General features: G+C 34.5%; 2 protein-coding genes and 1 long non-coding RNA gene across 4 annotated transcripts; 2 read left to right on the plus strand and 1 right to left on the minus strand.

The window, feature by feature from the left end:
• Window positions 1–974: 974 nt before the first annotated feature.
• LOC111010314 (copper-transporting ATPase PAA2, chloroplastic) lies at window positions 975–9,959 on the plus strand. The gene is made up of 17 exons (XM_022283672.2): window positions 975–1,747; window positions 2,044–2,121; window positions 2,451–2,548; window positions 2,690–2,743; window positions 2,907–2,993; window positions 3,753–3,917; window positions 4,133–4,243; window positions 4,372–4,440; window positions 4,824–4,933; window positions 5,203–5,308; window positions 6,424–6,490; window positions 7,088–7,167; window positions 7,334–7,785; window positions 8,102–8,276; window positions 8,695–8,826; window positions 9,351–9,501; window positions 9,672–9,959. Exons 1-17 carry the CDS (start codon window positions 1,081–1,083, stop codon window positions 9,761–9,763), a joined length of 2,694 nt encoding a protein of 897 aa, XP_022139364.1. The 5' UTR covers window positions 975–1,080; the 3' UTR covers window positions 9,764–9,959.
• An 8,592-nt stretch (window positions 9,960–18,551) lies between these two features.
• Window positions 18,552–19,052, minus strand: LOC148208018 (uncharacterized). The gene is made up of 2 exons (XR_015788827.1): window positions 18,867–19,052; window positions 18,552–18,747 (listed from the first exon to the last, which is right to left on the minus strand). It is a non-coding gene; the product is annotated as an uncharacterized LOC148208018 (long non-coding RNA).
• A 219-nt stretch (window positions 19,053–19,271) lies between these two features.
• Window positions 19,272–26,157, plus strand: LOC111011843 (Leucine-rich receptor-like protein kinase family protein). Of its 2 annotated transcripts, XM_022285762.2 has the most exons (28): window positions 19,272–19,500; window positions 19,570–19,753; window positions 20,080–20,218; window positions 20,315–20,386; window positions 20,549–20,620; window positions 20,692–20,763; window positions 20,844–20,915; window positions 21,013–21,084; window positions 21,175–21,246; window positions 21,345–21,416; window positions 21,503–21,571; window positions 21,665–21,736; window positions 21,873–21,944; window positions 22,079–22,150; window positions 22,377–22,448; window positions 22,515–22,586; window positions 22,667–22,738; window positions 22,818–22,889; window positions 22,966–23,037; window positions 23,126–23,197; window positions 23,293–23,364; window positions 23,760–23,828; window positions 23,911–23,982; window positions 24,090–24,169; window positions 24,283–24,411; window positions 24,519–24,866; window positions 24,978–25,354; window positions 25,567–26,157. In XM_022285762.2, the coding sequence occupies exons 2-28, from the start codon at window positions 19,654–19,656 to the stop codon at window positions 25,930–25,932; spliced, it is 2,973 nt and encodes a 990-aa protein (XP_022141454.1). In that variant the 5' UTR covers window positions 19,272–19,500; window positions 19,570–19,653; the 3' UTR covers window positions 25,933–26,157. The 2 variants fall into 2 exon arrangements, with proteins under 2 accessions (XP_022141454.1, XP_087975804.1); XM_088119678.1 differs by lacking the exon at window positions 19,570–19,753 and having other exon boundaries at window positions 19,274–19,500.
• Window positions 26,158–26,383: the final 226 nt, after the last annotated feature.

Below are 26,383 nucleotides of genomic sequence, written 5' to 3' on the forward strand. Positions count from 1 at the left end.
AATTATGATTGCATTAAAATTATTAGTCGAGATTATAAAAATGTGGAATTAACATTCATGGAAAGTTAAAAACATTAAGTTATTCAGTAATTCTGGACGATATTGAAGATGTTGATTCTCCTTAATAAAAAACAATATAACTATTTCGAGATATAATACGATTTAAATAGGTGTGGTCACACTCGTTTTGAATGAATATAATATTCATTATCTAAAGCTCAAGTATATCACCTTATCAAATATCATGTGAATTTTATACGATGATTAACAGATGGAACATTTGTAGTTTTTATACAATTTAAACATGATGAAAATACCAGTATTTCCCCTAAATAGACCAAGTAAAAAATATTTTACATGGATTACAAATGGTTGGGGATGAAAGTGTGGATTTAATTTACATAAAATTTACTTTACATTATTATGTAAGTGCTCCTTCTAATTAGGTAGTAATAATATAGTTAGTGTATATTAGTAATTAGATTTGTTATAAATAGGGTGAGATGTTAGGTATGAAGTGATTTAGGTTTGAATAAGAACACTACAGAAGAGAGTCTGAATACCTTGAATTACTCGAAAGTTATATTGTAATTCTTTTATCTTTATATTTGAATATTATTATATAAAATAAATATGCATTTTTTTTAACTTTACAAGTTAAACATAATAAAAAAAAAAGAAAGTTTCTGATATATTAAAATATAATAATATTATTTATTACAGTATTACCATTAAATAATTGATAATGTGTTATTTTTTAAATATATATTTTTAGATTTTTCTCACTTAATTGAAAAAAATAGGTGTTTTCCTAAAAGACAAACAAACAAACCGCACGTTTATAATTTGGGCTCGTTAGTGTAGAAACATTACTGGTCGCTACTTGCCATCTGGCAGCGAAAGGAGTAAGAAAAAACATGGATAAAGGTATGACGTGGCAGTTGCGGTTCGTACCGGAAATTTAGCCATGGGCGTCTTCGATTCAACTACCACTCGCTCGGCTCGTTGAAATTTTGGCCACCAATTCCAATTCTCTTCCCTCTCTGAAACCTCCAGTTCCGGCGCCGGTCCGATGCTCTGATGGCGGCCGATTTTGCGCGGTTCTCTCTGTCGCCTCGCCACAGCCTCTTCTTTCACTACGCCTCCAAATCCAGTGCTTCTTTGTTCGACTCCAGGCCTGGTTTCCTCCCCATACGGCATCGTCCTCAGAGCCTCCCACGCAAACAGCATCAACGCCGTTTTTGGAGATGCTCGGGGCATCGTTTCATTGTTTCGAGTTCCCTTGGTGCCGAACCTCTGGTACAGAACTCGGTGCTCCAGCAGGAACGGCGGGATGAGTCGTCCGTTCTTCTTGATGTCTCTGGAATGATGTGCGGTGCGTGCGTCTCCCGCGTCAAATCGATTCTCTCGTCCGATCACCGAGTTGACTCCGTGGTGGTCAATATGTTGACTGAGACAGCGGCGATTCGGTTGAAGTCGGATGAATTTGCTGCGGAGGCTGGTTCAGCGGTGAATGTGGCGGAGAGTCTGGCGCAGAGACTCACGGACTGTGGTTTTCCGACGAAATCGAGGAATTCGGAGGTCGGAGTGGCGGAGAGTGTGAGAAAATGGAAGGATACGGTTGAGAAGAAAAGGAATATGATGGTCAAGAGTCGGAATCGGGTGGCTGTTGCTTGGACTTTGGTTGCCTTGTGCTGTGGCTCACACGCATCGCATATCTTGCACTCTCTTGGGATTCATATCCACGGTATTTTGCAATCTCTGTAACGAACTGACGTTTTACTTCAATTCTTCAACCTAATTTTGTATGCCACGTGGATTGCTCAATTCTGAATTACAAATAACCTATAGGCAAAGGCAATCGGAACTTTCTCAAGTTTAGAATTCTTTAAATTGAGTTGTAAATTTCCAGACCGTCTAATAGCGGTGTAAAGCAAATACGAAATGTTCCTGCTAATTCTTAATCATTTTCAGAGTATATCGTAAATGCAGCCGGTACTAATGGTCAAATTGAATTTGAGTTGACTTCCGTCGTCGTTTCAGGACCATTGATGGAGATACTTCATAACTCGTATGTGAAGGGTTGCTTCGCTTTGGTTGCTCTTTTAGGACCAGGACGAGGTCTGTTTGTCCTCTCTATTTTAACTGTTTTTATTGCTACTTTCTAAAATGGAATCGTATTATCATCATGGGATTGCTGAATATAACGCCAATATTAAACTAGCATTAGATTTAATTGTTATATTTCCTCCCTTTCTTGTGCCATTTAGCCGTAGGAGAGGGAGATTCGTGTTTGACCACTAAGTCACTGGTATGCATTTTAATGGCCTGTATCAAGTAGTTAGTTGTATTCCTGTCCTTTGGGACAGTAAGTAGTATTCGAGACGACCACCCCAAACTTGTTATCAGGATTTTTTATGATGTTTGAAGTGATAATTTATTTGCTGCAGAATTACTTTTTGATGGTCTGAGGGCATTCAAGAAGGGATCACCGAATATGAACTCTCTTGTGGGTTTTGGAGCAGTTGCTGCATTTATTATCAGTGCGGTGAGGCGCTTTGTCAAAGGATATCTCAAGTTTTTCAAGGCTATTATTTGTTTATTTATTTATTAAGAATATTGAAAAAACAAAAATTCATCATGGTAGTTGAATATTAACTTTCGAATTTTTAACTTTTGTCTCCCGTAGATCTCACTTCTTAATCCTCAGCTGGACTGGGATGCCTCATTTTTTGATGAACCGGTGACTTGCTCGACCTTCAGCTACATCATCTTGATTCAATTGATAATATTTACTTCTGTATTTCCCATTTGGTTTAGTTTATTAAATTTTCTGGTATGAGATGGAATTTGGCTCTTGAATATGCTTTGCTTTTCTCAGTGGAACTCCTTTTTTTAGCATGCAGGTCATGCTTCTTGGTTTTGTGCTTCTTGGGCGTTCTCTGGAGGAAAGAGCAAGGGTTAAGGCTTCTAGTGATATGAATGAACTTTTAGTAAGTTTCAATGACTCTAAAACGAATAAACATTACAATGCATATATATATTGGGTCTATACCTTGGTCAAATGCCATACCACGTGCTTCCGAGTCCCTGGGAAATTCTATTCTTGTTGTAGAAGAATATTTCAACCAGTTATAATTTTACGTATAGCAATGACAAAATTACATCTCATTAATTGGGACGTACCAAAATTTCGCAAGTGTCTATCCATTAAATTAGATGACATGACATTGGGAAACTAAAAGATGGCATGTGTGAAGTAGGATCCAAATTAAATTAGCGTATATCGCCTTTTTGATGCAATATATTAGTGTGTGTGAAGTAGGATCCAAATTAAATTAGCGTATGCCTATCTAAGGCCTCCAGATGAATCCATTCAACATTCAAGACATTGTTTAGAAAGCGTCAAAGATAAAAGGCAGTGTGAAGTTTTAAAGCATTCAAGATTTTAATGACTAAAACCTCACAATTTCTGAAGAATTTTTGTTGTTCAAACTTCAAAACTTCAAATATCACAAATACAAAGTTGAAGATTAAATTTATTTTATTCAAGAAATATGTTGGTCCCTTGAGTTGAATTTATATTTAAGAGTTTGGATGGAGTCATGTAATTATTTGTGTGCCTCTTAACTCAAATTATAGACTATGTAAATTGGTAGGGTGTACTGATGCATGTGGCTTTAGTATTCCATTTTATCCTAGTTGCTTGGCACAAGTTGTTTATTTGATTTTAAGTATACATGTTTTGGCAGTCATTGATCTCTTCTCATTCACGACTTGTGATAACTCCATCAGAAGGCAATTCCTCCATGGATGATGTGCTTTGCTCCGATGCAATTTGCCTTCAGGTGTCTACTGATGACATTCGGGTTGGAGACTCGATATTAGTTTTGCCTGGAGAGACAATTCCTGTGGATGTAAGCACTTGAGATAGTTAGCAACAATGCCTTCTTTTTTTTTTTTTTTTTAATTTCAGAGCCCAAATTGCTGTGCCAATGGTTATTTTTCTCAACCACATATGTCATCTTCCTCCACCTTCTTTAAAATTTCTATTGTCAATAGATGTTGGTCTGGTCTTTCATAAGGAGGAACAATTTGGAAATGCTAGCTGACAACGATATTGGCTGAACAGGGGAAGGTTCTTGTGGGAAGAAGTGTTGTGGATGAATCAATGCTTACTGGGGAATCTCTACCTGTATTTAAGGAAGCAGGCCTTATGGTCTCAGCTGGAACTGTAAACTGGGTATGATTTTTCCTTGATGTTTAGGATCTTAAACTGCATGTTTGCTTGAGATTTACATCAAGTATTATTTTCCACCTTATTTCAAGTAAGAGGATTTTTTGGCATAAATCAAAATTGATATCTTCTAGGATGGCCCTTTGAGAATTGTAGCATCTTCGACTGGCTTGAACTCAACAATCTCCAAGATTGTTAGAATGGTAAGTGAATCCATTTTCTTAAATTTATTTTGTTGCACGAATTAGTTGGACATGCATAATGGTAATTTGCATTTTCTTTATAGGCGATCTTGTTAATTCCAATGTAGAGTGACATTCATATCACAGTCATATCTTAACATTTAGAACAAACTTTTTGTAAGCAGCACTTTCCGTAGCTTGGTTATAGGTATTGGAGGGTTCACCATTACAATTGGTTATGCTTGTGTTGTGGTTGCTAAAAACAGAATGATATTGCTCTAGGTGAACTTAATAAAAAATTAGCCTGGATTTGACAAAAAGTACTACTTAAAACTACTGACTGAAGGAGGCACAAATATTTTCCAGCTGAAGTCATATACTGAAGCTTTATGTATAACCATCAGGTTGAGGATGCTCAAGGCCATGAAGCACCTATACAAAGGCTTGCAGATTCCATAGCTGGGCCATTTGTGTACACTGTATTGACTCTCTCAGCGGCAACATTTGCATTTTGGTAAGCACTATGCTTATTATTTTTTTATTTGATAAAACTCTAGTGTTTAATGTCTGAAAGGGTAGTGAAGGGCCCTTGAAAATTTTGGATGAATTTTTAGTGAATCTCATATATGTCTAGCAAGATTCCAAGATGATAATTCCTATCGTTGTGAAAGTTCCTTGAGAAATGTATATTATATCTATACAGTTAACTCAACTATAATATACATTTGTGTAGATATAACTGCAATATGCTTGTTTATTTACATGGTAACTATTCATTTTCAGGTACTGCTTTGGTACCCATATTTTTCCTGATGTTTTGATCAATGATATTGCTGGACCAGATGGAGACCCCTTTCTTTTAAGCTTGAAACTTTCAGTTGATGTCTTGGTAAGTTGGTTGAGCTTTTGTGCTGGAGACTCTTGAAGTCCAAATTTTGTTTCCAGAAAAAATGCATGATTGCTTAATAATGAGTGCACATAATCTCAAGCAGGGGGGAAACTCAAGATTATAGTCATGTTGCATTTTTTAATGCCTCCTCTATTGTCTCCTGGTTCGTTCCTACATACACGTCTTCTGCTTTAGTCTGGGCTAATTGATAAATTCTACCTTCTATTTTGGTCTAATAATGTGTCTGTCTTAAAATATTCAGTTTTCTCGTTGGTACCATATTTCCAATTTTACTGTTATAATTTCATTTCTTATTTTTCTTAAAAAAAGAAGATTTTATTTTTCAGGTTGTGCATCAATATCAGATCCTCATCGACCAAATATATAATGAGTGAAATTCCTATTAAATTATAGTGTTTGAGACTTGAGAATGCTTTTGAATCTTCAAAAATACTTTCATCTAGTTAAAATTATTTTTGATGTTTGGTTCCTCCAGTACTTCTGTAAAAAGAAAAACTCCTCTTTATTCTGATTTTAAACAAGAATGTTCATAAAAATCTTTAAAAAAAAAACAGTTTTTGTTGCTATTTTAAGAAGAACCTGGTAGGTTTCCCTCATAATAAGCACGATTCAGTGAACGTGCATGCAAAAATATTTCCAAACTTGTCTTAATAACACACATACAGACATATACACAAAATTTACATTCAAACATTAGGCTCATTGTTCCTTTGTAATCATGAAATAGGAAGAAAATGACTGATCATGACGAGATCCGATTTCTTTCTTATTTTTTTTGGGTTTGGTGGGGGGCAGAGCAAACTGTGGGGGAGATTATAACAATTTATTTCCTCTTTTTGAAGTGATCTTTTCATATGTTTTAGGAATGGGAATTTTATGTCGAAAGATTATGGAGGCATGATGGAAAATCTCAGTACAGCCATAGTACCCTATTTCTCATGAATTAAAATGCGCATATTTGCAGTCTTATTTTAATCCACATCTGTGATATTGTTGTGTTAAGCATGGTGAAATTTTCTGTACTTTTATTACCCTGAGAAAAAAAAACGAAAGTTGCATGGTTTTGCAACGTTGGTGAATTGATACTTCTTCAGGTAGTTTCTTGCCCATGTGCACTTGGACTAGCCACTCCCACAGCAATTCTAGTTGGCACCTCCCTTGGTGAGTTTCAATTATTTTCCATAAAAAATAATGAAATTGATGGAACATTTCCATGAAATTTGAATCGATTTTATATGTGTCAACAATGACGAGTGCTCATATTATCTCCTTAATCCTTATTCAAAAAAGAAAAAGAAAAATTATATCCTCAATCTGCCTTCTTACGAACTAAGGATGACATGAATCCAACCATAAGAGAAATCTGGAAGCTAATAAAATGTAAGGCATGTCAAAAACATTAGAGAGAAAGCATAGGGAGCAGGTCCAAGAAGGGAAAGATGGATAGGGAGACTGTATTTTCCCAACGAAGTTAAAAGGAGCACAGAATTTTCAATAGTTGCTTTGATTTTTTCACATATGATAGATGTACTGACACATTTTGTAGATTTATTGCATTCTTGTGTTTAAGTTGACACTGTCAAAATTGATTGCTCTTATACGAATCATATGTCTGAGTTTGTATTTATTTCATGTTTGGATATGAACACCCAATTCAGATTACTCTATAATATTCCACCTTTCTACTACTAAATCCTAAATTATTAAAAAGAATAGTTGTCTGAGTTCTTATAGTGTCGCGCTCTAAAACCTGATCAGGGGCTAGACGGGGACTCCTAATAAGAGGGGGAGATGTATTGGAACGCCTGGCAAGCATAGATTGTTTTGCTTTTGACAAGGTGATTATTTTATTATATTGCTAGCCCACTCCAACTCCCTCGGCCAACCATGTGGAACTTCTGCCAGCAAAATGCTCATAAATTATTTTTCAAAACTTGAAATGTAAGTTTTCCTAGATCATATATGCAATGTTCTTCACAGTCTGACCAAATTTCTCACCTTCAGACAGGGACACTTACTGAAGGAAAGCCTACTGTTTCTTCTGTGGTTTCTTTTGTTTATGGAGAAGCAGAAATTCTTCAAGTTGCTGCTGCAGTAGAGAAAACTGCTTCACATCCAATTGCAAAAGCTATAATAGATAAAGCAGAATCTTTGAATTTAACCATTCCAGTCACAAGAGGGCAGCTGGTAGAACCAGGCTTCGGATCCTTTGCCAATGTAAATGGGCGACTGATTGCAGTTGGTTCATTAGAATGGGTTAATGATCGATTTGAAAAACAAGCGAGTCCCTCTGATCTTAAGAATCTCGAGCATTCTGTGTTTCAGTCAATATGGGGGATATCATCTTCAAACAATTCAAAAACAGTTGTTTACGTTGGAAGTGAAGGAGAGGGCATCGTTGGTGCTATTGTAATATCCGATAGCCTGCGCTATGATGCTGGATCTACTGTTCATAGGTAATTTTTATTTTCATCAAATGGCTTTCTGATGCTAAATAAATTATAATTTCCCTTTTCACAAGCAGAAGTCTACAGCTGTATTATCAACCAACTCTTAGTTTGAGATCCACGCGAATTGTGAATAACATTCACCTTGAGTTTATTTCTGTGCTATTGAGAAAAGAAACGCCTGAAAGATGTTACTATCTTGATGCCAATTTCTTTGGGTTCTCTACAGTCTTCCAGGATGTTATATTTATTCGAATACTTTATAGGTTGTCTGCTGTACTGAACATTGTATCCTCATGCTTAATCTGTTGCTTTTGATTGGAAGGCTCCAGAAGAAGGGGATCAAAACAGTCCTCTTATCTGGAGACAGGGAAGAGGCAGTTGCAACTGTAGCCAAGGCAGTTGGAATTGAAGAAGAATTTGTCCACTCATCTTTGACTCCTCAGAAAAAATCTGAACTTATTTCCACTCTGAAAGCTGCAGGACATCGAGTTGCTATGGTATTATTTTACAAGTTGATGAATTATTTGCTTAAGAGTTTACCTGCACACATCACTGATTCACTTGCAAATTACAAGGTTTTAGGCCATCGTGGCACCATGGCGAAGTGGATGTGCTTCCCATTGAACGATCTTGATCTGAAATTGCTATCTTATTCCTAACTTCTTTTTAATAATTTTTATTCGAGCTCTTAAAGTGAGGTACATATTGCCATGAAATTTTCCATACTATCTTAATGGTTCATGTGAACAACTACTAAATATCTCCTGGTGATTTGTGCCGAAGTTCTAACTTTGCCCTTGAATATCAGATGCAAGAGTAGCCATAGGGATCCTCTAAGCAACCAGCCAACCCCTGCTCTTTTAATCTTGTATGGCCGAAACTACTACATTTCACCTGCCTTTTGGTTTTTCATAGGTTGGTGATGGCATAAATGATGCACCATCTTTGGCTTCTTCCGATGTTGGGATTGCTCTGCAGCTTGAAGCACACGAAAATGCTGCTTCCAACGCAGCGTCCATTTTACTTCTTGGAAATAGAATATCTCAGGTATTTATCACCTTCTCGACACTTTTTGTTCCTTTTTTGGTTCAGTTTTCATAATCTCATTTATTTCAAGAGAGTGCATTTCTTTCCATATGGCTCTTGTAGACAAATTTAAAACTTAGTTGAAATATGTGTCGCACTGAGATATATTTGCTGTTTTCCTTTGGTTATACTAAATGTACTTCATCCAGCTAATATCAAACGAAAGAGGTTAAACACTATCTTTCATGTAGTTTTCATCAGCATTCACAGTTCAAATACACCATTACCTTGTCCGAAAGAAGTTATACATCAGCAACTTTTCAACTGCTAAAAAGGAGTTTTTCATGTTTTATTTTCTTTAATGTTCGTATAGCCTTTCTCATGCTCGTCTTCAGGTGCAATGAATTCTAGGGGATAATTATTTTGTCCAATGTAGTGGAGTTTTTCATTGTATGACAAAACAACCCTACAGAACAAGAAAGATGAATCGCAAATATTTTCTCCATATCTTTTAACATGCTGCATGCCTCAACTACTCCTGGCAGGTCGTTGATGCAATGGAACTAGCACAGGCAACAATGGGTAAGGTGTACCAGAATTTGTCGTGGGCAATTGCTTACAATGTCGTTGCCATTCCAATTGCTGCTGGAGTTCTGCTCCCAGGATTTGACTTTGCAATGACTCCTTCCCTTTCAGGTAAATATATACTAATCTCTCCACTTAATTATAATTTAGAATTCCCCAAATGACTGAATAGAAACAAAACCAATACATTATTCTCACTCATGCACATTCCATATCCAAAGTTATCTAGTTTATATTATGGTTCGCAACAGTAAGAACAGTTTATGGTATCTCTTTCTCAGGTGGGCTTATGGCTTTAAGTTCAATATTCGTCGTCACCAACTCGTTACTTCTGCAATTCCATGGCCCCAAAGAAGCACAAAAATCTACCTGAATCGCGTACCAAGGAATCAAAGATGCCTCTAGATTTCAATAAACTATAGAGTCAACTGGACATCAGGGAAATAACAAACAAAATAGGTCAGGTAACTGTATCCTCATGACTCAATCTGTGCTTTAATTTCTCATATCTCTGAACTAATCCACATTTGAAAAGGCAGATAATAAAGAAAAACTCACGTGATCTGAAAGATTCTCTTGCCTATATTACTCTTTTTTTCTCCCTTCATCTTGGGCATAATGGACGATATGATTCTTCCCACTTCTGATATTAAAACCAGTGGATATAATGGGGGATTTCCTGATTGGTAAAAGAAGTATCCCCTGTTGAAAGGTTATCTTGTTTTGTCATGAAATTTTCTCTGATATGCAAATGCATTATGCAGATGCGAAGTATCATTCCTCACTTTTCCAGAGCTTTTTCTGTTTTATCTGACCTAGGTTTTCGCATATGGGTATTGGCACTACTTCAAATTTGAAACCCCATGAATATGAACAGTTGCATTGCATGTGATCGATGTTGCCAATCTACTGATCTCATCATTAACATGTAAGAACAAAGCATCTTGATTCTTGTGCAAACGTTTTTAAGAACCTCTTTCATTGAGAAAATTTATAGCAAATTTTCACAATTTTAAGAAACATTTGTAGGAAAGTAAATTCCAGGGCATTTCTGACATTTAAAATAATTGGATGTGCCCTTTTGAATGGGTGGTGGTGTTGAGAGTTAGTGGGTGTGGTGAGAGATTTTGTAGGCTTGGTTTGAATATATGATTACTCGCTTTCTTTTGAAACCTACTTTTAAAAGATATTTTCAATCATGATGTCCTAATCCATTTGTGCTACTTATTTCTTTTTTAAATTCATATCCAATTATATATCAAGGTTTAAATTATATTGGCCTTTAAATTTTCAAAATGTCCATATTTTTATTTGACCCCTAAACTTTAATTTTGGTTCCAATTTTAAAAAGGTCTATTTTGGTCGTAATTATGTTGGTCTTTATTTTTATTCTAATTTATACAAATTAGTAACGTGACTTCAAGTATATGTGCTAAGGCATTATCATGCAAGCTTATATTTAAACTAAATAGGTTAAGATCAATGCTAGGATAATCTAATTTTAGGTGGAAAAATTATTAAAATTGAAGGATTAAGATCATTATTTTTTAAAGTACAGAGACTATGAAAATTGATAGCCAGTTCAATATGATTTAAATTCTATATTTAATGTTCAGATATTTTGTTTGGGTACTGTAGATGATAATGATAAGTTAAATCTGATCTGCTGATGTGCACATACTATTTACTATTTAGAAGGATCTTCGGAGGCAGAGTGGAAGCTTTGGGATAAGAAAACTCCTAAAATATTTAAATAAACAATATACTTTTACTTCCAATTCCAATGCCCCCATGCCTCATTATCTGCCAGTTTAGGCAAAAATTTTATCAATAAGTACAAATATTTTATTATTAATATTGTTTTTAACTTTGCACATAAAAAATAAAATGAATTTAAATATAAAAGGAATAACATGTGGAAATGTACATAAGAAAAGTTGAGTCTTACAAATTTTTTTGTATTCAATTGCACTTCTTCATCTGTAATATTTTGATTCTCTTAGAGATGAGGCAATTTTCAATTTAAAAAAATATGTAGAAGAGAATCGAACTCAAAATAAATACAAGATAAATAGAGACTTTATGAAAATTGTTTGGCTTTTAAAGACAAATTTTGGATTTACCTTGCTTTTTGGTATATGTTAGTGTCATTCATACTAGAGTGTCCTACTTTATTTAATATTGTATGCTCTTGAAAGCATGTTACTTTGAAAAGTACATTAAAGAAAAATAAAATATCCCTATACTATGGAACAAAAGTGATATAGTTATGAAGACAAGAGGAGAATATTATAGTTGATATAAACTGGCTTTTTTTTTTGTTTGATTATTTGTAGGTTCGAATACTATTCTGTTTTTTGTTTTTTAATTTTAATTTTAATTCTTGTACACGGTACATTATTGCTCCCTTCATTTTTATTTTCATTTGGGTGTTGTTACCGTAAGTTGGAATACCTAACAAGTGGTATCAGAATTATGCCTTTGACTTAACTGTGTTGGTAGAATCCTCGAAAATGAAGAAAGTGACGAGGTTTGGAAAAGATGATAGTCATGGTATAATTCGTGGTTGAGCTCTATCGGACAAGTAGAGTACTCTATGAAAGAAGATTTGGCTTGGATAAGAGTTGGATGGATGACTGATTATTTGAAGGGAGACTCGGTGATACTTTGTTTCAGTAGAAGACTGTTGGGTATGTGATCAAAGTTCCACATTAGCTAAATAAGGACAAAAATCATAGGTATATAAGATGAGAACATACCTACATTGGGAGAAGGTTTATTTTTTTGGTAAAATTAAAAGTAAAGTCGTGAGAATTATACTCAAACGGATAATATCATTCCATTATAAAAATCCATTGTCCTTAATAATCATAATTTTAGTACAACATTTTATTTATTAGACTTTAAAATATAATCATAATTTGTAGTAGAATATTTCTATTAGGTATAAAATTAGTATTAAAATTATATAAATAGAGACAGAACTTATCACTTTTTTAAAATTAAAAAAAAAATTCTAAAACCAAACCTAAATTAACTTTTTTTTTTCTTTTTTTGAAACAAAAACTAAATGAACTAAAAGCTATTTAAATATTTATTTTAATAAAGGCATTTGTTAGAGAATGGCAACAGAAGCGGGACCCACGGCACTTTTTTTAAAAAAGAACAGAATTAAATGGGCACGTGACCGTCGTCATGGCGTTGCATTGCATGTGATTGGTGGGTCCCGCATAGGCTTCTCCTCTTTACTTCTCTGTGCAATCTTCAGTCCATCCATCATCACCCCCCTCTGCTCCTGCTGCCATCACCAACCAATCACACTTTTTTTCCCTTTTCAAAATAAAATTCATATTTGTTTTATGCCGTACGATTTAATGCTTCCATTTTTTTATATGGAATGGAAGGTGAGGATTTAATACATTTCTTAGGTTTGCATTCAATATTGTACTTTCTACTCAAAATTCGTTGATTAATATAAAATGACAATTTCTAGCTTTGTCAAATTAAAAAAAAAAAAAATTGAAAGATTGTGGATCGTTATTTTAATTAAAATTTGAAAATATCATTCATGAATCATGAATTATACCACCGTTGTTATCATTACAACTTCTAATTTTTTATTTGATCGATTAACGACTTATAAGATTGTTACAATTAGATTCTTAAAGATCTTACGAAAACTACCTCTGAACTATAAATGTTGATTCTTTGAGATTATTGGAGAGTTACAATTAAACTCAACTTATTTACATCACTTTTTCATTTCTTTTTAAAATGAGAGGACAATTAAATATTGATTTTAAAACCAATTATTTTTACGGGTTAGTATTATACCTTCTAGATTTTATGAAGTTTAAAAAAATATTGTTAAATTGTAACAATTTTAATAATTGAAGAATCTGATTGAAACTATCATTGTAGTTTGGCAATGGTTTGCACATTTTTTTCAATATTTAAGGGCTTAAGTGTACAACTCGATAAGTGATGGATCAAATTGAAAGTTTGAGGGTATGATTATAACAACTCTGATAATTAAAGGAATAGTTTTACGATTTTTGCTCGTTTAAAAAAAACCAATGCAGCATACACATGTTTATGTTTACATTGTTTTAGTCGTTTTGCTAACAAGCCAAATGGCGGTTTATATATTTAAGTAACTGGTGGGCATGGATTCAGAATTCATTTGTCTCAAGATTTATTTACTCCTTTTTAAAACGTACTTAATTACAACTAAAGATTTAAATGTCCATATCTCAGTTTCATAGAATATATCGATAATGTCGACGATAGATATTTGTAAAAAAAAATTAGAGAAATTAAAAAATCGTAAAAAATATTTAAATTAACAGATAGACATTTTTCTATTTATAAATAAGTTAAAAATGAGTAATATTGATATTATGCATATATTAGTGACATTTTGGTGATATATTTCATATTTTGCCGATTTTTTTTTTGTAATATGATGAAAATGTCGATTTATCTCTTATGTCGATGTCAAACTCATTGATACATGAAAATGTTGATGGATATATCGACGTGTCGACAGATATTTAGCGTCATGACTACGCCAACAAATGGTGGTTCAAAAATCTAACTTTTACGTTGTCATGTTAATTAATTTGGGAAAAACAAACAAATTATCTTGTAAGAGATACGAAAAAAGTATATTGTAGTTTTTTCGAGCAGTAGGTTTAACTTTGATTAGAAAGTGGGAATAGGGTTACCAACAAAGAAAAAAATCAATTATGGGCACCATTTAGTTCAGTCAACTATGTGGACATTCATATAGTAAACTTTAGGCTGTACTTAACAATCAAAATAGAAAACTTATTTACTAATCATCGCTTTCACAACACATCTAAATAAATTATGGTCGAATGACATTGACGTTATAATCATATCTCAAATTAAATTTGATCTGTTCCTTTAAATATAGTAGGCAATTTAGGCAATACAGCCAAATGATGTACACCAATTATATATTTTAGCATCAAATTAAATAAACTATACTTAACTCTATGCCTAAAGGCATGTAAGTTTCAATGAAGTTTATAAATTATTATCCCATTTCCACCGATACCAATCTTCACGAAACGTGGAGTCAAATATATCCATATATATTATTAAGGAAAAAAAATGCATATACATGTAAACTAAACCTACATGTGTTATTATAACACATAATGTAATTTTTGGTGGACAATTTTTTTTATATATAATATAGGATACAAATTCGAACTCACCATATTTTTTTAATTCGTTAATGGATAATAATTAAAGTTGGTACAAATTGTCGTAGCCATCACATCATATTAAAGTAAAAACAAATGTATACTTCCAAAATCAAAATTATGAAAAAAAAAATGCAATACATAACTAAATAAAATAACTTGGTTGTGCTGAAAAAGGTTTGAATACTATTTGAGTTCCCGTGCTCTCGATTTTGGTTCATGTATTTTCAAAATATCAATTTTAATTCATTTTAATTATTATACTTTCAAACGTCCGTTTTGATTTATGTACTTTGAAAAGTGATAACATCGTAATAAAATTGTAATAGTAAAAATTAAAATATAGTTACTTTTCTTAAATATAAAGATCAAAATAAATACTCGAACATAATATTATAGTTGCAAAGTGTCCAAACAAAGTCCCGCGAGTTTGGGTACCATTGTCTTTGAAACTAAAGAAAAAGGGAAAAAAAAAGTGTTAGGAGAAAGGCGAGCTGGCAGATATGGTGGAAGGAGGTGGGGCCCAAAGGTAAGTTTTAATAAAATAACCGGGCTGTTACCCCAAAAAGAAACACACCATAACCCAGGAGACATGTCATTACACCCAATTAAATACAAAAGCCCGCCCCGAGTTAGTTATCCAAACACTCTAACCCACCACCCCAAATAACAGTAAACGACAGTTATAAAAAAAAATATATATTTAATAATAATAATTATTATTATTATTTTTTAATTTGTAGCGACAGCGACGTTAACGGCGTTAAATTTGCCGTCCAAGGTACTGTGTCAGACTTTTTGGACAAGTGTGTGGGACCCGCCCAAATCAATCAGTAACTATGTCAGAACTTCAGAGAGACGAGTAGACGGGACAACTGACTTTCCCGAGGTTAATTTATTTTCTCTCTTTTTTTTCCTTTTTCCTATTTCTAGTAAAATAAATAAAAGTGAACGACTTTTCTCTCTCGTATAAGGATTTTTAATGATTTAACTATAATTATGCTATTAGTTATAAATTTAGCTTTGACTTTTAAAACTGGTCGGAACTTTAAATTTAAAAAATACTTAATAAAATTATTAACTTTTTAATGTCTTACTTAATAAATCTTTAAATTTTGAGAAACAAGTAAGTTGAAAAGGTTTCTCTTTTCTTATCTTATAATTTTAGGAACTTTTAAAGTTTAATTTTTGAAACTAAGACCAGATATTTTAAGAATTTCCCAGACATTTTAAGAATTTATTTAACACAAAATTATAAAATTTAAAGATGCACTAATACAACATTGAAAATTATCTATAAGACACCCGTTGAAAAATTTAGGAACAAAATTGATAATTTAACCTACAATATTTTTTTGTTGTGAATGCAATAATATATGAACAGGAGATTCAAACGACCATTTGGTCGGAAGATATATGTTTTAACAAATTGAGATGGGTTCAAATTAACTATCATATCCCATTGTAAACAAAATTTCTTTTAAACAATATATTGAATAGAGTTAATAAATAGTTTTGATTCAAATTTTACAAATAGTTTATACATCTACTATGTTAAATAAATAAATGATACTTTTCTATTTACATGAGAATTATACGTTGTGTTTTTTTAGTTGATTGGATCGTCATGGTAGTCACCTACCTTAGATTTAATATCCTATAAATTTTCTTGACAACCAAATATAATAGAATCAATGGTTGCCTCGTAAAACTGGCGACTAGACACAAAAAAAAAAAAAGAAAAAAAGAAAGGTAATATAAGATCCAATTAATACTTTTAAAAATTATAAATATAAAATTAAAGGATTCAATTTAAAACAATAAAATTATAAATAGGGTTACTTTTCTCTCTCCTCTGATGAGAGCGTTAATCAATCAGGCTCTTGATGGGCCATGGGCCCCAATCCTGGCAGATCCTCTCGCTGTCCTTATCCTAGTATTCCCGTTTTGCCCCTATCTCTTTCTTTTAATTACCTGAATTCCCAACACAGCTTTATTTTTATTTACAATGAGACTTTCTCACATGAAGTCAAATATTTTTTTTTTTGGAAGTTACTATAAAATGTAAATGCTTTGTTTTGATTGGATCCTAAATCTCTAATTTATTTAATATCTTTTCTTATAAAGTCTAATTAATTTAATATTGTTTTATAGGCTTTTAGATGAATGATTCTTTTTTTTTTTTAACTTTAGTTGATGGGGAATAGAAACATCCTCTTTGATACTTTATTATATATCTTGATTTTGACTCATTCCAATAAAGTGGCATCAAGTATTATTTTACAATAATGTGCAACATTTATCATATGCTCCAATTAATCAATCATATGTTAAATAACTCAATATAGTCTTCTTCTTGAAAAATATGAAATAACTTTACGAAATAAGCCATGGCTTTTATAACAAAACCCGACCCTTCGTGACGTGCTTGACATTTGAGAGTATGCAGACAAATGATTAGTTAGAGTTTCGTAGACTTGAGAGATAGTGATGCATGGTTATGTGTGAACTATGTTCACTATGCTTTCAATTGTGACATATTAATATCTGTGGGACTTTAGAGGATGTTCTATGCCGCATAGAAACATGCTTTGTTTTAATGTAATAAATGTGGCAAATTGGTATTTTTACATTTATTATTTTTAATCTAAAGCTTGTATTTAACCTCGTGTAATTGTGGGTTTAACTAATTTACATTAGCATTTAAACACGAACGACAATTGGCTTTAGGCTACATGGGTTATTTACTCAAAATTGTCTTTGATCTTTTAAAGTTTGTCCCTTTTTTGTTGATCTAAAAAAATGTTAGAACTCGTCCAATTTAACAAAGGTGGTCGGTTTGGGCTGATAGACTATGTTATACAAATCCATTATACTTACCAAGTAGAAGTTGAGCTAGGAATTTTCGAACGGAGAGGTAAATTTTTATTACCATAAATTAGAGAAAATTAAAAAATCTTACGTTAAAATACTAGTTTGGTCTCTGTACTTTCAGCCTTGGTTCATTTCGGTCTCCGTACTTTGAAAATGTTTGTTTTAGTCCCTATATTTTAAACTTTGGTTCATTTTAGTCCCCGTATTCTCAAAATGTACATTTTGGCCCTTCTACTTTTAAAAAGTGACAATTTTAGTCATTTAATTTTATTATCAATCTCTTTTTTATATCACAATTTAAACACGACACTACAATCAATATATTTATTCAAATGTAAACATTACTTTATACTAAAGAGTTGTCGTTATGCGTAAAATATGTGTTAAAATTTTATAAAAAGAGACTAAAATGATCACTTTTTAAAAGTATATGGATTAAAATGAATATTTTCAAAATAGAATGACTAAACTGAACCAAAGTTTAGAGTACAGTAACCAAAATGAATACTTTTAAAATATGGAGACCAAAATGAATAAGACTGAAACTACGGGATCAAATTAGTATTTTAATCAAAATCTTGATATTTCATATATAACTTTTTTTTTTCTTTTTACTTTAATTTCTTTGTTGGAAAAAATTTTAATTTTTACATTTAACATGTAAGATGTGTAAATTATTATCTTAATCACATCATCTCTCAATTTCAACTTAGGTATTGTAGTTTTCACCCTAAAGTCTTTAGATATTTATTTATTTTTTTTATTTACCTTTAAGTTTTAGTTTAAAGAATCATCGAGAAAAGTATTATTATAAAACATATATTTGAAATATTGATAAGATCCGGACGAAAACATAGCTATTTTTTTTTAGTTGAAATTTGTAAAATTTAAAAAATTTATTGAAGATTCGATGCCAAATTTAATTTGGTACATACTTTATTTTCATTAAATTAGTGAATTTTTAGATATTTTTACTCCATTATTTTAGATAAACATTGCAACACTTAATATATAAAGTTCCATTATTTTAGATAAACATTGCAACACTTAATATATAAAGTTCAGGGTATAATTTGATTTTGATAAAATTGAAAGTTTAAAGTGAAAATTGATACAACTTGACAAGTTTAAAAGTAAAATAAGACTATCTTATTATCATTATTATTGTTGTTATTATTGTTATTATTATTTTTGCATACAAAGATTACCTTTGGTGCCATTTCCCTCTCCCCTTCTTCTTCACCACGACCTGACCAGAAAGAAACAAACTAAAAGTTGGCGCTAGAAAGCAATAAACTTGAAGAAAATCAACACAAAACAAGATCTTTCCATTGTTAACTTCTCCTAAACTAAAAGAGAAAACTGTACTTTATGGGCATCAAGTGGGGCGAGAGAACTGGGACCTGAACCTGCAAATGCAAAGCGAGTAAAATCAGATTCACTGTACAAACCATACAAAATGTACAGTGATAATAACAAAATAACGTTTTGGGGGTGGGGGTAACCCCCAGAGAACCCAATGCCGCAGCGATTTGATAAGGCGAAAGAAAGAAACAGAATGGCCGTCCTTGTCAGCACCCAAATGGGGTTCCTCCCATTACCCATCTCTGCCAAAGAAGAGAAAAAAAAAACTGTACCAAGAAAGCGACCCCTTATTATTTCCACAGCGCCATTGCAATTGCTGTCTGCAAAACAAGAGAGAGAAAAAGAAGAAATGTAGAGAGAGAGAGAGAGAGAGAGAGAGAGAGAGAGAGAGAGAGAGAGAGAGAGAGAGAGAGAGAAATGGGGGAGGGAGAGGGGCTGTGCTTGTGTGATGGATGTTGCAGGTTTTGTAACAGAGCTCTGGCAGATGGGTTTTTATCTTTATCTGTGAAATAATTCATTCCTTCATGCTCTGTAGTTCCCCAATTCTCTCTCCATTTACACACAACCGATGTGATTGAACGGCCAAAGGCAAGGCAAGGCCTTCGGTTTCACAGAAAGAATCCAAATACTCAAAAGGGTAAATTCAAATATTTTCCCTCATAAACTCAACAATGTCTCTCCCCTTACTGCTCTCTGCATTTTCAAGTTATTGAGCCTGAGACAAGAAGAGGGTTCTCTTTTAATTCTGGTGTTCGTAACTAAGCCATGGAAAGTGCAGCAGTGGTGTGAAATGAGGTCTGTGAAGATGGCAGCCATGGCATTTCCTGTTGAGCTGGTTGTTCTGGTATTTCTCTTCTATCCAACCGTTGGTTTGGTGGACTCGGATGATGGTAAGTCTCCTTCTGGTCATTCAGAACTTAAAACTTCAGAACACCATTGGGTCTTCAACTTCTCGGTTACAGAATAAAGGCAGAGTTTAGCGGACGTTTAGGATTTTTTGAAGCACTATTTGAGCACCCTTTTAATGTTTCACGGCGGCTTGTTCTTTTTTTAATGCTATCTTAACAGTTTCCGAGGATCTTTCTTTTTCCCTTTTTCTTTTAATCTCTGAAAACTAACTGGGACTTTCTCCAGTGCTCTAATGTTCAGATTATCCTCTGTCTCTGATGGCCATGGAAACTTAAGATCTTTGGTTACATGTTTTCATATTCTGTAGGAGCAACATTGTTGGAGATAAAGAAATCATTCAGGGATGTGGATAATGTTCTATATGATTGGACAAGCTCACCCTCTTCAGACTACTGTATATGGAGAGGTGTCACTTGTGACAATGCCACTCTAAATGTTATTTCTCTGTAAGCGACTCTTTTTATTCCTGAGAGTTCTGTGGTTAGTATCGAAATCCATTGTTAAGTTTGTTCTAGCTTGTTCATCTCAGTTTTTCTTTTCAGTAATCTTTCTGGTCTTAATCTGGACGGGGAAATTTCTCCTTCGGTTGGAAACCTCAAGGGCCTGCAAACTTTGTACTCCTCTCCTCTTTACACTTGTTCCCACTTTCTAAGCCTTCTTCTAATACTGCTTTAAAACTTCCATTCCATTTTCTGTATATTTCCTAGCAAAAGCAAGTTCCTCAAAGTGACTTAGTTTGTTCATCATGATCCCATATTGGGATTCTTCTTGATCAGGGATTTGAGGGGAAATAGTCTTTCTGGGCAAATGCCAGACGAGATTGGTGACTGCTCTTCGTTAATAAATCTGTAAGTCCTGTTCAGCTTACAAATATTCGATATCTTTCACTTCAGCACACTGATGGAATGTTATTCTGTAGGGATTTATCGTTTAATGAGATCTATGGAGACATACCATTTTCCATTTCAAAGTTGAAGCAACTGGAAATGCTGTAAGTTTGAACACAAGTATTAACTTTTTGTCAACTATGTAACGTACTATCTTCATCTTATTACGTCTCAACACTTTCAGAGTTCTAAAAAATAATCAACTGATTGGACCGATCCCGTCAACTTTATCTCAGATTCCAAATTTGAAGGTCTTGTAAGTTTCCCATGCCATCTTTTTCTCATTGCTTTCGAAGTTCTTTTTCTAAAGAACTAACAATTGAAGAATGTCCATCTTGCAACCTTGGTTCTAGAGATCTGGCACAGAATAATCTTAATGGCGAAATACCAAGACTTATTTACTGGAATGAAGTGTTGCAATATCTGTGAGTATTCCGTAGATCTTATTTCTTTCAGACATCAGCCAGTTACTGTTGATTCTAAATACTTCCATTTGTTATTCTAATCTCTCTCAGCGGTTTGCGCGGTAACAATTTGATTGGTACACTCTCTCCAGATATGTGTCAACTCACTGGTTTATGGTATTTGTAAGTCATCTTCACTTCTACCGAAAGACTTAAGTATTTCTTCCCTTTCGTCCATTCGAACTTGTTGTTGGTCTAACAAGTTTCTTTCCCATTTGAAGTGACGTGAGAAACAACAGTTTAACTGGAAGCATACCTCAAACCGTAGGCAACTGCACTGCCTTCCAGGTCTTGTATGTATTATATCCTTCTCATTGAATACTATGTTCACAGTCCTATGTGTATAACTAGCTAAATCTTCTTTATAATCGATTGGCAGGGACCTGTCGTACAACCATCTAACTGGAGAGATACCGTTCAATATCGGTTTCCTTCAAGTAGCCACACTGTATGTGTCCGATTTGCCGTCGAAGTTATTTTGCATTTTAATACAATATCCAAAGCCATGCTTTATGTGGGTTTCCATGACTGTCCTTTCCAGGTCCTTGCAGGGGAATCAGCTATCAGGTCCCATCCCACCAGTAATAGGTCTGATGCAGGCGCTTGCTGTGCTGTAAGCAACTTTAGCCGTCTCACAACCAAGTTTATGGACAAATCTTTCTTAAAAGAAAGATCTTTATCATATGATTCTTGCTATCTTTTTAAATTATGGCCTTATTTCTAACTTCTCCCTCTCATATCCCAATCAGAGATTTGAGCTGCAACATGTTGACTGGACCAATCCCCTCTATCTTAGGGAATTTGACTTATACTGAGAAACTGTAAGAATATTTTTACTGCTCTCGCTCTCTCTTCTGTTTCTACATCTAAGAATGTACTGCAACTTCCACATTTGTAGTAATGTACACATAGTATAAGATCTTGTGCCTAATTCTGGTATCCCTGATGGCAACAGGTACTTGCATGGTAACAAGCTCACTGGGTCCATTCCAGCTGAGCTCGGGAATATGACAAAGCTACATTATCTGTAAAATTTCACTCTTCCTTTCTTTGACAAGAGACGTGGGCACGTTATATAATTTCTTAACAACCCTTTTCAATCTCCATGTGCATTCAAGTTACCTTGATTAAAAATTCAATCCTAAGCTTCTGACTTGCTATGTTTAAATCCGCAAATCCCAGCTTTTAGTTCATGTATTTGAGACTTCAGCTACAGTATTGGTTATCATTCATGTTGAACTTTTCCTTTTCAGGGAACTGAATGATAATCATCTTACTGGGAATATTCCAGCTGAGCTCGGGAAACTCACTGATTTATTCGATCTGTAAGCTTTTTCATAACTGATTTATTTGTATATCCTAATGCTGTTACTTATTGGACATCCTTGCAGAAATGTTGCTAATAACAATCTCGAAGGGCCTATTCCTGATAATCTCAGCTCATGCACAAATCTGAACAGCCTGTAAGAATCTAATCAGAACTCTTTTGAATCCTTCAGAAATTTTTACCATTCATTATCATAGTTAATATTTGTTGGATCAGAAATGTCCATGGCAACAAGTTGAATGGAACTATTCCGCCGTCTTTCCAGAGGCTAGAGAGTATGACTTACTTGTAAGTTGAGCTGTTTGGCTGTTATCTCTCAAAAGTAAACTAAAATTGTTTTGCTTCTCATCATATTTTTCAATCTCAGAAATCTCTCCTCGAATGATCTACGCGGTCCTATCCCAGTTGAGCTGTCTCGGATTGGTAATTTGGACACGCTGTAAGTATATTAGATATAGTTTTTGCCCATCCTATCTACGCTATATTTCTCATACTAATTCGTAGTTGCTGCACAGGGACATTTCAAACAACAAAGTTAGTGGCACAATTTCTTCATCCTTTGGTGACCTGGAGCATCTCCTAAAGCTGTATGTATTATCTGTAACTAACATTGCTTATCCTCGATCTCTCGTCTATGGGCTGGAATCACTGACATTCGTTTTTTAATGTCTGTAGAAATTTGAGCAGAAATCGTTTAACAGGATTCATTCCAGCAGAATTTGGAAATCTGAGGAGTGTAATGGAAATGTAATTAGTTCATGTCACTGATTCTGTGTTCTCTTAATGCAGTTACCTAAAGTTTTCAATACTAATTCTATTATCTTCATGTTGCTGTACTGTAGAGATATTTCACACAATCAGCTCTCTGGCTTCATTCCTCAAGAACTGAGTCAACTTCAAAATCTGCTCTCCTTGTAAGTCTTGAAGTTGAGAATTATGGTGGAAGTTTTCACTAATAATTCTTTGTTCTTACCATAAGATAGCCTTCTCTCAAGTGGCTTAGCTATGTCTTGTCTGGTAGAATACAACAACCGTAATGGACAATAATGCTTCATGTGTTCCATTCTATATCTGATAACGAGACGAGACAAGGAGAGAACCGTATATACTGTGACATCCAGTGTAATGATATATGTGACAAGAATGGTAAAGGCAGAAGAATATTTTACTATGTTAGGACTTTATGGCCATCAAAGTGATATATTTTCCCCTTTTCTTTGACGTTGTTCTGCTGACATTAGACTCAGTTCTGTCTGTTCAAAGTATATTTTACTGTCTCCTTCATGGTATAATGATGAAAATGATGCAGGAGACTTCAAAACAACAATTTATCTGGAGACGTGACATCGCTGATTAACTGCCCAAGTCTCACCGAATTGTAAGTTCATCATCCTCCAAGGAAGTGAGCACAATCTCGACGATATAGTTCTGTGACATAGTCAATCTTCTGGTTCTTGCAGAAATGTATCTTACAACAATCTAGCTGGTGACATTCCCACAAGCAACAACTTCTCAAGGTTTTCATCTGACAGGTGACCCTCTTTTGGATAGAATTCACCTATTATTTTAGTTGAACCTGAACAACTTTTTTTTAACAATTCATAGATTTTACATGCTTCTAATGTTAGTTTGCCTTCAGTTTCCTTGGAAATCTTGCCCTCTGTGGATACTGGAATAACAACAACTATCCCTGTCATGAAATTCGTACGACAGAGCGAGGTAATTACTCTTTCCGAATGGGTTTGAAGGCTGTATCTGTAATGACTAATGAGAGGGATCCAGTAACGAAATGTGTCGTATAATCTAATTCCTCTTAATTGTTTTTCGTGTAGTGACAATATCTAAAGCTGCTATCCTGGGGATTGCTCTTGGTGCACTCGTGATTCTTCTAATGATCCTTCTAACAGTATGCCGTCCGAATAATACGATACCTTTTCCAGATGGATCACTTGATAAACCAGGTACTTAGAGTTTATCAATCTTTGAAATGTGAACTTTATATGTAATTCAATTCAATAATGGAATGCTAAAAGTCTAAACCTTCTGTTGGCTGCCTTTGAAACATCAGTTACTTACTCAACTCCCAAGCTAGTGATCCTTCACATGAACATGGCGCTTCATGTATATGAGGACATTATGAGGATGACTGAGAATTTGAGTGAAAAGTACATAATCGGATATGGAGCTTCAAGCACGGTCTACAAATGTGTACTGAAGAATTGCAAACCCGTGGCTATCAAGAAGCTCTATTCTCACCAGCCCCAAAGCATGAAGGAGTTCGAGACCGAACTCGAAACTGTGGGGAGCATCAAGCACAGGAATCTAGTCAGCCTCCAAGGATACTCCTTGTCCCCCACTGGGAATCTCCTCTTCTATGATTACATGGAAAATGGCAGCCTTTGGGATCATCTACATGGTAAGATATTGGCGAGTCGGGCAACGTGTGTAATTCCTGGCTGCTTAACAATTGAAGTAAAATGCCAATGAGCAACGAAACCGGATTTGTTACTAATTTAGATATCTACAGGCTCTAGCTCTATCAAGAAGAAAAAGCTCGACTGGGACACTCGGCTTAATATCGCACTTGGAGCAGCACAAGGACTATCATATCTACACCATGATTGTAGCCCTCGCATTATCCACAGGGATGTCAAGTCATCAAACATTCTATTGGACAAGGATTTTGACGCCCATCTCACTGATTTTGGCATCGCCAAGAGTTTATGTACCTCAAAGACATATACATCAACTTATATCATGGGCACGATCGGATACATCGATCCAGAGTATGCTCGGACTTCTCGACTAACCGAGAAGTCTGATGTTTACAGCTTTGGCGTTGTGTTACTTGAGTTGCTTACAGGAAGGAAAGCTGTGGACAATGAATCAAATCTCCACCAATTGGTCAGTACAAATTTATAGTGTGATTTACATCTGCAGTCCTTTTAGATGCCATGATTATTCAGTGCATTAGTTTGGTAAACTATTATTATTCCCCGAGTTGTAACATGTGTTCAGATCGTTTCGATTTCTCCTATGATTCTCGGTTGTTTCTTCTTTTTTCCTGTTACATATAATGACCCACTTCCTTTAACTAATTCTTTCATACATCTCAGATCTTATCAAAGACAGCCAACAATGCTGTAATGGAGACAGTTGATCCAGAAATAACTGCAACTTGCAAGGACCTAGGAGCTGTAAAGAAGATATTTCAGCTTGCTCTCCTATGCACCAAGAGACAGCCATCGGACCGACCAACAATGCATGAAGTAACGCGCGTCCTCGGGAGTCTTCTTCCCTCCACCGAACCCCCAAAACCACCAACCATAACATCCATGGCCCCATCTGCAAAAGTCCCATGCTACAAGGATGAGTACGCAAATCTAGAAACACCGCACGTGCTGAACTGCCCATCCATGAGCACGTCTGACGCCCAGCTCTTCCTCAAGTTCGGAGAGGTTATATCACAGAACAGTGAGTAACAAGCTAGGCAAACCTCTACAGCTGTGCCAAAAAATGCCTTCCAAGAATAGTTTGGCTTGGCGGGTAGACTTGGAATTCTTGTAAAAAAGAGTTTTAACAACCCAACCCCCTTGTAACTTTGTAAGCTATAAAAGTAGGGAAGCAAAGCATGGACTTTCATGTCTTGGTAGAATTAAATGTAGAAAAATGATTTTTGGAAGGAAAGAAAGTAGTGTTCCAATTAAGGGAGTGATTTTGGGGGTGGGGCCTTGGTGTTTGAATGCCTGTGTTTAAGAGCTTTAATGTTCATGCTAGTAATTGATGAGTGAGAGAGGATGATGGCACTTTAAAGTGTTAACAGCAAGGCAGCAATAATTCACTTGGTCTGGGTCTTGATGTTCCTCTGTTTAGTGTACGGTTTGTCATTAACTTTAAACTGGGCAATGATTTCAGGGGTAATAATCAGCCATG

This window comes from Momordica charantia, assembly GCF_013281855.1.
Source record: "Momordica charantia cultivar OHB3-1 chromosome 11 unlocalized genomic scaffold, Mcharantia_2.0 BLBB01000011.1, whole genome shotgun sequence".
Classification (NCBI taxonomy): domain Eukaryota; kingdom Viridiplantae; phylum Streptophyta; class Magnoliopsida; order Cucurbitales; family Cucurbitaceae; genus Momordica; species Momordica charantia.

Coding starts and splice junctions, on each gene's coding strand:
- LOC111010314 (XM_022283672.2), top strand. CDS start 1,081: ATGGCGGCCGATTTTGCGCGGTTCTCTCTGTCGCCTCGCCACAGCCTC. Junction 2,994..3,752: donor GTGATATGAATGAACTTTTA/GTAAGTTTCAAT, acceptor ATGTTTTGGCAG/TCATTGATCTCTTCTCATTC. Junction 8,827..9,350: donor TTGGAAATAGAATATCTCAG/GTATTTATCACC, acceptor TACTCCTGGCAG/GTCGTTGATGCAATGGAACT.
- LOC111011843 (XM_022285762.2), top strand. CDS start 19,654: ATGAGGTCTGTGAAGATGGCAGCCATGGCATTTCCTGTTGAGCTGGTT. Junction 20,764..20,843: donor TTGAAGCAACTGGAAATGCT/GTAAGTTTGAAC, acceptor CAACACTTTCAG/AGTTCTAAAAAATAATCAAC. Junction 23,038..23,125: donor CTGGAGCATCTCCTAAAGCT/GTATGTATTATC, acceptor TAATGTCTGTAG/AAATTTGAGCAGAAATCGTT.